The sequence below is a fragment of the Ascaphus truei genome, chromosome 2, assembly GCF_040206685.1.
Source record: "Ascaphus truei isolate aAscTru1 chromosome 2, aAscTru1.hap1, whole genome shotgun sequence".
Lineage (NCBI taxonomy): Eukaryota > Metazoa > Chordata > Amphibia > Anura > Ascaphidae > Ascaphus > Ascaphus truei.
In genome coordinates this window covers 219,959,468-219,971,973 of record NC_134484.1, presented here as the reverse complement: position 1 = coordinate 219,971,973, position 12,506 = coordinate 219,959,468, and the positions used below count along the sequence as shown (strand labels likewise).

Sequence of the window (12,506 nt, the reverse complement as noted above, 5' to 3'; positions counted from 1 at the left end):
TCTATGGTACCCACCTTTCAAGCCTCCCCTAAGAGGTCCGGCAAAGCGCTGCCCAATCGGTGGGCTATAAATGGCCAGCACCGATGCCACACTCGGTGCCATGTACACCTTGAGCATTTTTATATGATAGGTCTTATTCCTCTCTGCCTCAGAATCTACCTGTACAATGTAGTTGCACTCATTCATCTTTCAGAATACCAGATACGGTCCCGACCAGGCAGCCATTAATTTGTTCTCCTGAGTAGGTTACGCAAACAGCAAGTGCTGCAGGTCAATCTCCCAGTCTTTGCCCTCTGCCTCTACTGCTGCGGCTCATTTTATTCTAACACATCGCCGGTTTTTCCTTTGCTTTTTCCTGGAATGCGACACACTTCACGGCGGGCATGCCGCATTCATTTTGTGTTCTGAGCCACGGGTCATGCGCGGGTCATGCGCGGTTGACGCGCGGTTGATGCGTTTATTGAGAATGGTTCGGATTTAATAGGTTGCAATTCTTCGCGTGTCCGCCAAATGGCAGGTATGCATGAATTGTAATGCGCATGCGCTTCAGTAATGTGTCGACTTGCAGGTGTTTCGTTTAAAAAAGATACCACAGTGTGCTATTGTAAATTGGCCTTGAGACTGAAGGAAGAGGTTGCAAAAATGTATCAATTTAGGCTTTTCATATTAAATAAAGACAAAGACCAGTTTCTGTTACAGTATTCTCCAGTGAGCTGTTGCCATGAGTGTTCAAGTGCAGCCCGTTTTCCAAAAACCCGACAGAAGTTACGCGTATTTGATATGGGCCGCGATTAATGCAACAGATGATAAGATGGCAACAGTTGTTCAAATTTATCAGTATTTTATCGAAAACTATGACTTTTACAAATTTTCGCCAGCTCCTCATACGTGGAAGCGTGCAATAAGGAAAAGGTAATGTATTGATCCCTGTTTTTATTGTATTGAGCCACAATTTGTTGGAGGGTATTCGTGTGTACAGTATCACCGGCTTTTTCCTGTATCTATTATCATGCAGACGGCAAAAGGCGAAAGGTCGTGTTAAAACCAACTAAGAAACGACAGTCGCTGCCAAGCAATGCACCAGCACCAGCACCGGCTTCCAATAACGGTCCCACCGTCAGTTACAACCCTTGCTGTCTATCCAGCAAGCCGGATTTCGAGTGCAGTTTCGATCAAGCTTGCATGTACCTAAGCAATTTCTAGCCTCATCAGCTCACTACAGGTGTACTAGTCCCGCTGCAAACTATCGACGTGGATGATCAAGAACACTGGACTGGCAGTGGCCTGGCGCCGGCACCAGATGAATGGGAAATTCTATGGTGAGTATTGTTGCCGTATTATATTCTGTGTTTTTTTTATTTTGACAATACAGTATCAATTTCGGCGCGATTCAAAAGTCAAGCGATTCTCCTGTAAGCAATATTATTGGCTGAGCGGCTTCTCCAGTACTGTGCTGCAGATACTGAACAATTGGTGGAACGCTAGGCGCATGCGCATTGGAACCTTCTTGAAACGCATATGCATGTCATCACATCTACAGTAAGCGCATGCGCATGTGAACAGGAGACGCCCCCTGAGAAAATTATTGGTGGGACTGACTGAGGGAACTTCTTTAGGGGGCTGACCAATACAGTAAAACTTTTCTTTTTGTTTTTCCTCAGAAAAGAAAACGGCTAAATGAGGGATTTCGATGGATAATATCGCTTTGTGTAACAATGCCTGCACATTGCTGAATCGGATTTAAAAACCCACGTACCGGAGTCTACAGTTTAGTGGCCGTTGTTATTGATTAGGATAGAATACTGTACCTGAAACAGTATGCTGATGTTTTCCGGCCGTACAGTTTACAATACTTTTTAATATAAGTATACTGTGTAATAAACCCGAAAAAATAAAAACTATGCATTTATTCTACATGTATTACTATACTGTACATACAGTATGTGTCTTCTATACAGTGCCAGTACATACAGTACAGTACAGTACTGTATGTGTCTTCTATTTTTTTTTAATAGTCTTGTACTGAGCATGCCTACAGTATACAGTACAGTATGCCTGGACAGTAGTGTACATTCTAGAAACACTGTATTTTGTTACAGTAGCAAAGGAGCCAATGGATCAATGTAAAACAAATCAACATGTTCTTTTATTGGTGGAGTAAGTACAAAAACATTTATTTACAAATAATGTACAATGTAGAAACATTTTAAGTGCACAGCAATTCAAAACATCAACAGGTGTTTGATTTACTGCCACAGTAGTGAAAACATTTATGTATAGAAAGTAAAAACATTTACAGTCAGTCAGTATGTTTTACAGTCACATGTTTTAAAAACAAATTCTTTATTCATAAAATATACAAAACGCAACATTTCCTTTATTAAAGAACGGCAAGTCAAAACATATACAGTGGGATGGTGTGCAAAACAGTCTGCACCAGTACAGTCCTCGAGGGCAGCAGACGGGCCCGGTTTTCAGGGTAACCTTTGAAAACCGTGCCTGTTTGCGGCCCTCAGGGACTGGAATGGTGCAGGTCCTGTGTGTGTGTACACCAAGTTAAAACATTTCTGTATAAATACAAGTTAAAAAACACACAACAACATCTCTTTTATTTAAGTACAGCAGGTCAAAACATGTACAATACAGTTCAGCACAACAGTATGGTCTTACCTGTGATTAAAAAAAATCTTTATTCATAAAATATAGTGTACAAAACGCAACATCTCCTTTATTAAAGAAACATATACAGTACAGTGGGATGGTGTGCAAAACAGTCAGTCAGGCCTGCACCACTACCGTCCTCGAGGGCAACAAACAGGCCCGGTTTTCAGGGTGACATTTGAAAACCGTGCCTGTTTGCAGCCTTCAGGGACTGGAATTGTTCAGGTCCTGTGTTTGTGTACAGCAAGTTAAAACATTTCTGTATAAATACAAGTTAAAAAACACAACAACATCTCCTTTATTTAAGTACAGCAGGTCAAAACATGTACAGTACAGTTCAGCACAACAGTATGGTCTTACAGTTCCCGTGATTAAACCAGAAAGTCCATCACATTGTCCGTCCATGGCCGATTCCTTGCATGGCGCAAAACGCCATTAATGCAGTCTCCGACGCCTTTCATTGCAGGATCTGTAATTGTATAAAAGTGCCGCAATTCCCCCAGAATGGTCTTTCTTAAATTGACAGGAAGCGCCTTTTTTACGCGATTTCCTTCGTAGTTCACTCTGAAGGCCCAATCGCAGTACAAAGAGTAGGGCACATGGTGCTTAAAAAGTAACAAAGCATACTTGTGTGGTGCACCAGCACTCATCACCCTATACTTGTCCCTGAGCGCCTGTGGCAGATCACGCAGGGTGATGTCGGGGCACCGTATCGATGCGAGCGAATGTAGGTCTTCTGGGAGCGGGTGTGTATGAGGCGACGGGCGATGGTAGGTTGTCTGGGAGGAAGCTTTCCTCCGGTCTTGGTCGCTGTGTTGTCTCCTGGCGTGGTCTTGACGGGTTTGTCTTGTCCTCCTCAATGGCATACATGTACACTAAATCTTCGGGTGGAGGGGGTGCGCTTGGTGATGGAAGGGGGTCGATGCTCCCATTCAGCACATCCATGCCACCCTCCTGCTCCGGCGATGGGGAAACAGGGACATGAACACCGAGCAAATGATGTATACCCGCTATGTCAGCCTCTATCTTCTCCATCCGTCGATCCATCCGTTGATCCATATGTTGCATCTATTGATCCATATCTAGCAACCATTGATCCATATGTAGTATCCGTTGTTCCACATTTAGCATGGTCTCCAGAAGCAAATCTATCTTTGCCAGCACAATAGAGTTCCCGGGGATATCCACATTTATCCCATTCAGAATCCGGTCTAACGAGCTGCTTCTTGTGCATGGCGTGTAGACATCTGGGTGGATGGGTGAAACGGAGGATGAGATGTGGGTTTCATGGAGAGATGCGGCAGCAACGTCGAAGAAGGGTGGAGGAGGTGACCTGTGGATATCCGGTAGAGGAGAAGCGGCAGCGTCGTCGAAGAGGGATGGAGAAAGTGACCTTTGGATTTCCGGGCGAGAAGCAGAGTCGTCTAAGAGCAAAGGAGAAAGTGACTCATGGATTTCACAGGCACCAGCGGCAGTGTCGTCGGATAGAACTGGAGAAGATGGCCTGTGGGTTTCCGGGAGGGCAGCGGCAGCGTCGAGGACGAGGGGTGGAGAAGATGGGCTGAAGATTTCCGGGACAGCGGCGGCAGAGTCGTCAAAGCGTATGGGAGGAAGTGGTCTGTGGGTTCGATGGGTTGGCTCCCATTCGTTTTGCGTCGAGAGAGCATCAACGTATTTCTTCTTGACATAATAAGGCTGACGTCTATGAAAACCCTTAGCCTTTGGGGTCAGCAGAAGGTTTTCTTTATTGGCCTTAGCCTGTCGCTTTTGCCTTGGCGTGGAAATGGCAACCGCCTTTCGCTTTTTCTGCATGACAGGCACGGCAAAGGCGAGTGGGTTCCTGCGTCCGTAGAATCGGGGTTGATCCATGGAAGCAGGTGGCACAATGCTGTATTTGGACAAGGGCAAGTTCAGATAAAGATCATCGAGTGGTGGGCTATGCAAAGTGTGTAACCTTTTATGCATGGTGACCAGGTACAGGTGTTGAAAGTGGGCGTACTCTAATGTGAGTCATTACCGTATAAATATATCATCCATTTTGTGGATTCACTGCACATAGAATACACATCGACTAAACATCGAATATACATTCTTGTGTTTGCATTTCTTTCTACTCGCAGCAATGTCTGTTAAAAAGAATTCAAAGGAGCTCAGCATGCGAATTAAGGAGATGTACACGAGCGGAAACCGAATTGCTGCTATCCAACGCTGGTTAGCTACTTCTGGCCTCATTGTGCCAGCAACCACCGTGAGCTATCATGCACATGGAAAAAACAAAGAACGCAAAAGGGCACCAAGGGTACACAAACGCATAAGTATATTTATACAACTTAAAAAAAAAAATTATATTAAATAATGTACTGTAGATCTACAGTACTTTATCTTATATTTTTGTTATTTCTGTAGATTTATATTACAACAGTATATATATTTTTTCTATTTATATTTATATTACAACAGTATATATATTTTGTATATTTATATTTATATTACAACAGTATATATATTTTGTATATTTATATTTATACTGTATTACAACAGTATATATATTTTTTATATTTATATTTAGATTACAAGTGTATATATATATATTTTATAGTTATATTTATAGAACAACAGTATATATATTTTGTATATTTTGTATATTTATATTACAACAGTACTGTATATATTTTTTTTTATATTTATATTTATATTACAACAGTATATATATTTTGTATATTTATATTTATACTGTATTACAACAGTATATATATTATTAATATTTATATTTAGATTACAACAGTATATATTTTTTATATTTTGTATATTTATATTACAACAGTACTGTATATATATATTTTATATTTATATTACAACAGTATATATATTTTTTATATTGCTGCATATTAATAGAACAATATATTGTATCCTGTTGATCTACTGTCTCTAATATTTATACTTACCGGATTGTTTTTCTTTACATTGTAGGGAGACAACACTTCTGGTGGACAAAACAAGTGAGGAGAATGATGAGCAGAGTGCATTAAGGGTCAAATACAAACACAATCTCACTGTATCCGAGACCAGCATAAAGAAGATGAGACGCAGCATTGGATGGAAATATGGACGTGTGAGGTTAGTACTGGACAGTACAGGAGGTAAAAGTGATGTTTAAGAAACTGTACTGTACCGCTAAAATTATTTATTCCATGTCATTACAGAGCGTACCCCATGATACGTGACGTAAACAAAATAAAAAGAGTGGTCCAGGCCCAGGCATGGATTGACAGTGGAGAAACTTTCCAGGTTAACATCTTCACTGACGAATTTAATGTGTCGCTGGAGAGATTTGCAACCTTTGCATTCCACAATAAAAGGCCACATATCTTTGAAGCCGCGGCAAAAACACCCCGTAAAGCTGCATGTGTGGGGTGCCATCTCTAGGTGTGGACAAGGATGCATTGTCATATTTGAAGGTTAAATATATAAAATATAATGTAGCCTTATGCAGTGTACTTTCCTAGTGTAGCCTCACTGTATGCACTGTACTGTACTATTGTGCAGTTTTTTGAGCACTTTTCTTTTCTTGCTATAGGAATCATGAATAAAGCTTTCTTCCAAGACAACATTGTCCCTGAGATAGTGCAATACATCACATGCGAGTTCCCGGATGGTCACCGTTTCTACCAGGACAACGATCCGAAGCAAACCGCGTCAACAGCACATATCCTTGAGTGCGGTATCAACTGGGTGAAGACGCCAGCGGAGTAAGTGCGGTAACCGTGTCTCATTTTTTCCCCACTGTTTTTACTATGTACTGTATCTCTTAAACTAATTGTCCTTTTTTTCCAATGACAGATCGCCAGACTTCAATCCGATCAAAATGGTCTGGCATCAGCTGAAGGACCATATCCGGAAAGTGGTGAAACCCTCCAAAAAGGACGAGTTGTTGAAAGGCATAATGAGGTTTTGGAACAATGTACTCACTGTGGAACGCTGCAATAAATACATAGACTATATTGCGACTGTGTTGCCCATTGTGATCGCGCGTAATGGGCAAGCATCAGGAAAGTAGTACTGTACTGTAGTATTGTAAGTACACTATGATACAGGTAAGTATGGCACAGATTTTTTCGTTCCTGATAGTCAGAGTATACAGTAGTTATAGTTTTTTCTTTACAGAGAGAGCAGCACCAGCCATCTGGTTACATAGTATTTAACATTAGTCAGAGTATACAGTAGTTCCAGTATAGACTAGTTTGACAGTAGTACAGTAACTGCCTACAAACTGCTCAATTTATTTCTTTACAGAGAAAGCAGCACCAGCAATCTACAGTACAGTAGTACTACACATCACACAATGCCATAATACAGTACGCACATAACTGCACTGATTTTTTATTTTCCTGTCGTTTCAGGAAAAAAGGGTGGCCTGGGGGGAGGTGGGGTGTTGTGTCCAGACTAATCTGTTTGTACAGTCAAATGTACAGTATATTAACAGCAGTAATGATGTACACAAAACTTCTCCTCTCTCAATGAACTACTGTACTGTGCACAGAATGAGGAACAAGATAAAGACGGAAAAAATAATATTACTATATATATATATATATATATATATATATATATATATATATATATATATATTATACATTACAGTATATATTATTACTAAATATTCTTATAAATGTGCATTATTCATGTTTATCCATGTTTTACAAATGTTTTCTAAATGTTTATCCTATTTCAATCTGCCAGAAGAACTTAATAAAGACTGCATTATGTATTATTTGTATTTTTTGGTTCCTGATAAAATAAAATAAATATTTATTTACATTCCTGCTAATCATAATCATTGACAACACCCAACCCCCCCACACCAAAAGTACACCAATGAATAAGAATGAATGACAAAACAACATGAATCAGTTAATGTTTTTTTTAACTCTAAGGGCCTCATGCAGTAAGCGTCGATTATGTGAAATCGGCAATCTTACCGATTAGTCATGTTATTGGCGATTTTTCCTCTCCGTATGCAGTAAGTGCCGAATACATTCAAAATCAACCCGAAAACAAATCCGCCCACTCTCACGATGATTAGCCGATCACACACAGGTGTATCGGCGTGCGTGGCGCGGTGCTGTTAGGTTGCCCAATCACAAATCTTGCTGAATCAGGCGAAACAAGCATGTTTTGGATTGCGCGCCATATTTAAAGGCAACGTGTACTGCTAATCATTCTCTGTGTTGTTGGGAGTGAGAGAGAGAGAGACGCACAGAGCTGGCTGTTTGAAGATTTGCATATTGACTGAGAGACTTGTTGTGTATTGGGTGAGCTTTGTCCTTTGTTGTTTTGTTTACATCTTTGTCTTGTTTTATATGTGGAAGTGTTTCGTGTGATTGCCTGTACATTTCTTGTCTGTTTTTTGTGAGTGCTGGAAGTATGCCCGCAAAGCGTGGGAAGAGTGATGCCGGTGGGAGTGGGAGTGCTACTCGTGCGAGTACGCGTCGGAGTGAACGTACTGTTCAGGGGAGTGATGTTGCTGAGAGTGAGAGTGGTGTTGCAGGGAGTGGGAGTGCTGGTGCTGCGAGTGGTGTTGCTGGGAGTGGGAGTGCTGTTGCTGGGAGTGGGAGTGCTGTTGCTGGGAGTGGGAGTGCTGTTGCTGGGAGTGGGAGTGCTGGGAGTGCTGGTGCTAGGAGTGTGAGTGATGTTGCTAGGAGTGGGAGTGCTGGTGCTAGGAGTGGGAGTGCTGGTGCTAGGAGTGGGAGTGCTGGTGCTAGGAGTGGGAGTGCTGGTGCTGGGAGTGCTGCTGGTGGCGCAGTTGCAGATGGGGTGGATGGTGGTGGCGTGCTTGCTGGTGGGCAGCTTTTGGAGGCTCTTCCATTGGAAGAAGGAGAGTCCAGTCAGCACCAGCCAAGCTCTGACCCTAAACCTGCTCGGAAGAAACGTGTGGAGAAGCCACGTAATCCTCGCTTCAATGACCAGGAAAATACAGCTCTTGTCACTGGCATTCTGGAGCACTATGACAGTATATATGGACATTTACTAGGTAAGTGTACCTTTACATTTATTATTCAAATACATGTGATCCTAGGTCATCTGAGTTTTGTTCATATGCAAATATGGGTACACAATATCTTTCTATGTTCATTAGTCTGGAAACACAGCTTTTTATCATGCCTTACAAGGACAACTAAACACAGGCGGTCAATTTGCCATAACTGCATACAATATGAATGCAACCTTGCTTACATGTATAGGTTTAGTAGTGAATGCTCATGTGCTTCACATATTACACCTAAAACAGCATGTTTGCTATCTCTTGGAACAGCTAGCAGTGTAGGAAACTGGTGCTTCTATTATTAATCATTTACCTCATATATTTTATATGTTTTTCAAGGGCGGACAAGTTCAGCAAGCAGAAAAGAAATGTGGGACACAATAGTCATTGGTGTCAATGCGTGTGGGAATCATGTGAGGGACAAGCGGAATTGTCACAAGAGATTTGATGATATTAGGTCCAAATTGAAAAAGAAAATACAACACCAACGCGTGCATGCTACTGGCACTGGAGGTGGGCCGACACCACAACGTCTCATATTAAGTCCATTGGAGGAGCTGCTTCGGGCAAAATTACTTCCCGTCGTCGTGGAAGGCTTACCTGGTGACCGTGATATAGGAATTTACCCCTCACAATTTCCACCAGGTGAGAAATATTACTGTACTAGGCGTGTCATTGCTTACAGTTATTTTGCATAGTTACACTGCTTTTTATACTGTCTTCACAATATAAGCATACCTGCATCTATATATGTATATGTCTGATTCTGTATATATATATATCTCAAAATAGACATATATGTTGTAGTCCTACTAAAAGCAGTAACTAATATAGCACGTGCCATTGCGTGCTCATTTACATGTGAATTCCCAAAATGCATTGCTGCAGTGGAAGCAATTGATGGTGGGCGAAGATGGGGAACAACAGGGTAGTACACATGTGTAACACATGTTAATGAGAAATTATTACTAGCTACAGGTACAGAACAGAAATATGTATAATATTATTGTGTATTTTATTTATTTTACTCCGACAAACATGACATTACTGCCTATTTTAAGCATGCATCAAATATATTGCATGCAACGGCCTACAAACATCACTTGCACTAACACATCTATAGTTGTTTATGAAAAGGTCCATTTTTACTTTAACTCATATACAGACAGCATAATGAGGCACACGTATCATATTTTATGTCATTGTTTTCATAACTTAAAAACTGCACACGACTATTTAGCTCATCTACCATTGTGTTAAAGCAGCTGCAATTAATATCTCATCACAGCATACACTTCAACAGAGGGGGTGGGGTTCAGCACACACACTAATTACAGCCTCATTTTAGGGTCAACTTAGTTCACACCATTTTCACCTGTTTCAAGTAATTGAAAGGTGTGGCTGATTAGGCTTTTTGGGGAAGGGAATACCGTTATTACAACCTGACTAGCACAACTGAAGTTAATCACACTCATTTGAAAGCTTCACTTTAGCTACTAAATGCCCCAACAACTCATTACTTATCAAACCGTACGTCACACATTAGTTCACTCATATCTATAGTTGAACTACTACTATCAACGACACATTATCACACACTGCATGTGTTGTCTTGTTTAGTCACAGCCACATTCATGTGTGCCACATCTTATATTAATGTACTACACATATCCTCTACCAAAAACAACGCTTTGTGCAATATGACCACCTTCATGATAACCATTGTGAATGGTCATCTCATGATAGTTATGTACATTATGATACTGATATCACTACACAACATATGATTTTTATGTTCAAATTTAATCTATTTATCCTCACGCATTACTGCAGGAACATAGTATGTTTTATGTTAGGGAACTCAAAAGTTCTAAGTACACAGGCATGTACATTGTTATTACAACTATTTATGTTCACTTTCACACACACATTTTGGGTTAAGGAAATGATGCTGTTAGGTACTCATAAATACAGAACATACAATAACTGTTTGTTCAATATTTACACATGTAAATGTAAAACTTATGTTATTGTTATATATAGTTGCCCCTGAAGGACATGTGTCACCTGAGACTGAACAAGTGTCTTCACCTGGGTCAGCCAGCTCAACACACCTAGAAGGTGAGTGTATCAGTTGGTGGCCATATAATATGTGCTCTTCTATATGTTATGTTGTCATGTTCATTATTTGTTTTGCACATCTTCTTTAAATAGGATTACTTAGTGTCAGTGAAAATGAAGTGTAAGCCAACTTGTATTGTGTTAGTGATGTTAACTATCATGTAGGAGTTGTGAGTTTACAGCAAGTTTTCATTCACTCATATTTCATACTGAGTCCAAACATTATTCTTAAGTCAAGGTAGTTTTTAATGTGAGGTTATAAAACGTATGGAAACATGTTAGTTGTTACTTATGACACAGTACAATTACATAGTAATACAGCAGAGATTAACATGCCATTTAATAATGTGTACATTTATTTGTAGAACATGATGAAGAGGATTTTGATGATGATGATGATGATGATGATGATGATGATGATGATGCCGCCGCCGCCGCCATAGACACACAAATACAAGCAAGTGACCATGAAGAGGTTCCAATTGAAACTGTTTTACCGCCAAAACGTCCAGCAAATACCACATATGATGCAATTGTAGCTTCTGAGGGAAAAATTGTGGAAGCAGAAAATCGTCGCCATTCTGACCTGATGACAGTGCTGGAAAGGATGATTGCACTGCAGGAAGAAACAGTTTCACAATTGGCACATCTCCACAGAGTCTTCATTGAAGTGCCTAAACAGTTGCAAAAAATCAACACCTCATTCGAAGCATTAGTTGTTCAGCAAACACAAGCTAATTACTGGAGAATGACTAATGTACCACAATTCAACACCTCACAGCCAGGATCTGTTCATGCAGGTCAGTTTTCACCACATTCATCTGATATTCATTCACCAGGCCCAAATGTTACCGGTCAAGTAGCAGACATTGCTGTGCAGGTTCCTGATGACATCCTACCGCTGCCATCTGTACAAATTCAGCAGCAGACACCTACAAAGGAGGCGACAAAAACAAAACAAGACACACATGAAACAGACCAACCATCACTTGTGCAGTGTCTACCAACTTGCTCACATGTGTCAGTGGGCACAAGCCCTGTCCGTGAACAGTCACTACTCAAAAGCCCTGTAGGTGAGTCACTGCCCAAAAGCCCTGTAGGTGAATCGCTGCCCAAAAGCCCTGTAGGTGAATCGCTGCCCAAAAGCCCTGTAGGTGAATCGCTGCCCAAAAGCCCTGTAGGTGAGTCACTGGCCACAAGCCCTGTAGGTGAGTCACTGGCCACAAGCCCCGTAGGTGAACAGTCACTGCCCAAAAGCCCTGTAGGTGAGTCACTGGCCACAAGCCCTGCCCGTGAAGTGCCAGAGGCCACTCAAAGTGGCTCTGTTGTGCCTAAAGTTGGTGGCAAAAGAAAAAGGAAAATTCAAGAGACAACAAGCAGGCCTGTTACTCGCTCGCAAAAGGAACAAAAAAAATAAATGTTATAATTCAGAAAATATGTCTTTGACCTTGTTTTGTTGACTTCAGATTATCTAATTACTATTGTATGTATGCTGAAGACTGTGTTGTTTCCAAACTTTCAAGTATGTTCTTGTACACGTGAAGTTTTGGAAATGTTAACACTCCTAATTAATGAATAGTGTTATAAATATTTATGTTTTAATCGTTTGTTCAGTAATGGTCCACCAGGAGCCAGTTGCTAAGTTTAGAGAAGCTGCCATTGACTTTGCAGCAAAACATTG

General features: G+C 40.9%; 1 protein-coding gene across 1 annotated transcript; it reads left to right on the top strand.

Moving 5' to 3' along the window:
- The first annotated feature begins 510 nt into the window (after nt 1–510).
- On the top strand, nt 511–12,033 carry LOC142488189 (uncharacterized). Its single transcript, XM_075588563.1, has 5 exons — nt 511–517; nt 9,089–9,349; nt 10,748–10,825; nt 11,191–11,979; nt 12,026–12,033. The coding sequence occupies exons 1-5, from the start codon at nt 511–513 to the stop codon at nt 12,031–12,033; spliced, it is 1,143 nt and encodes a 380-aa protein (XP_075444678.1).
- Nucleotides 12,034–12,506: the final 473 nt, after the last annotated feature.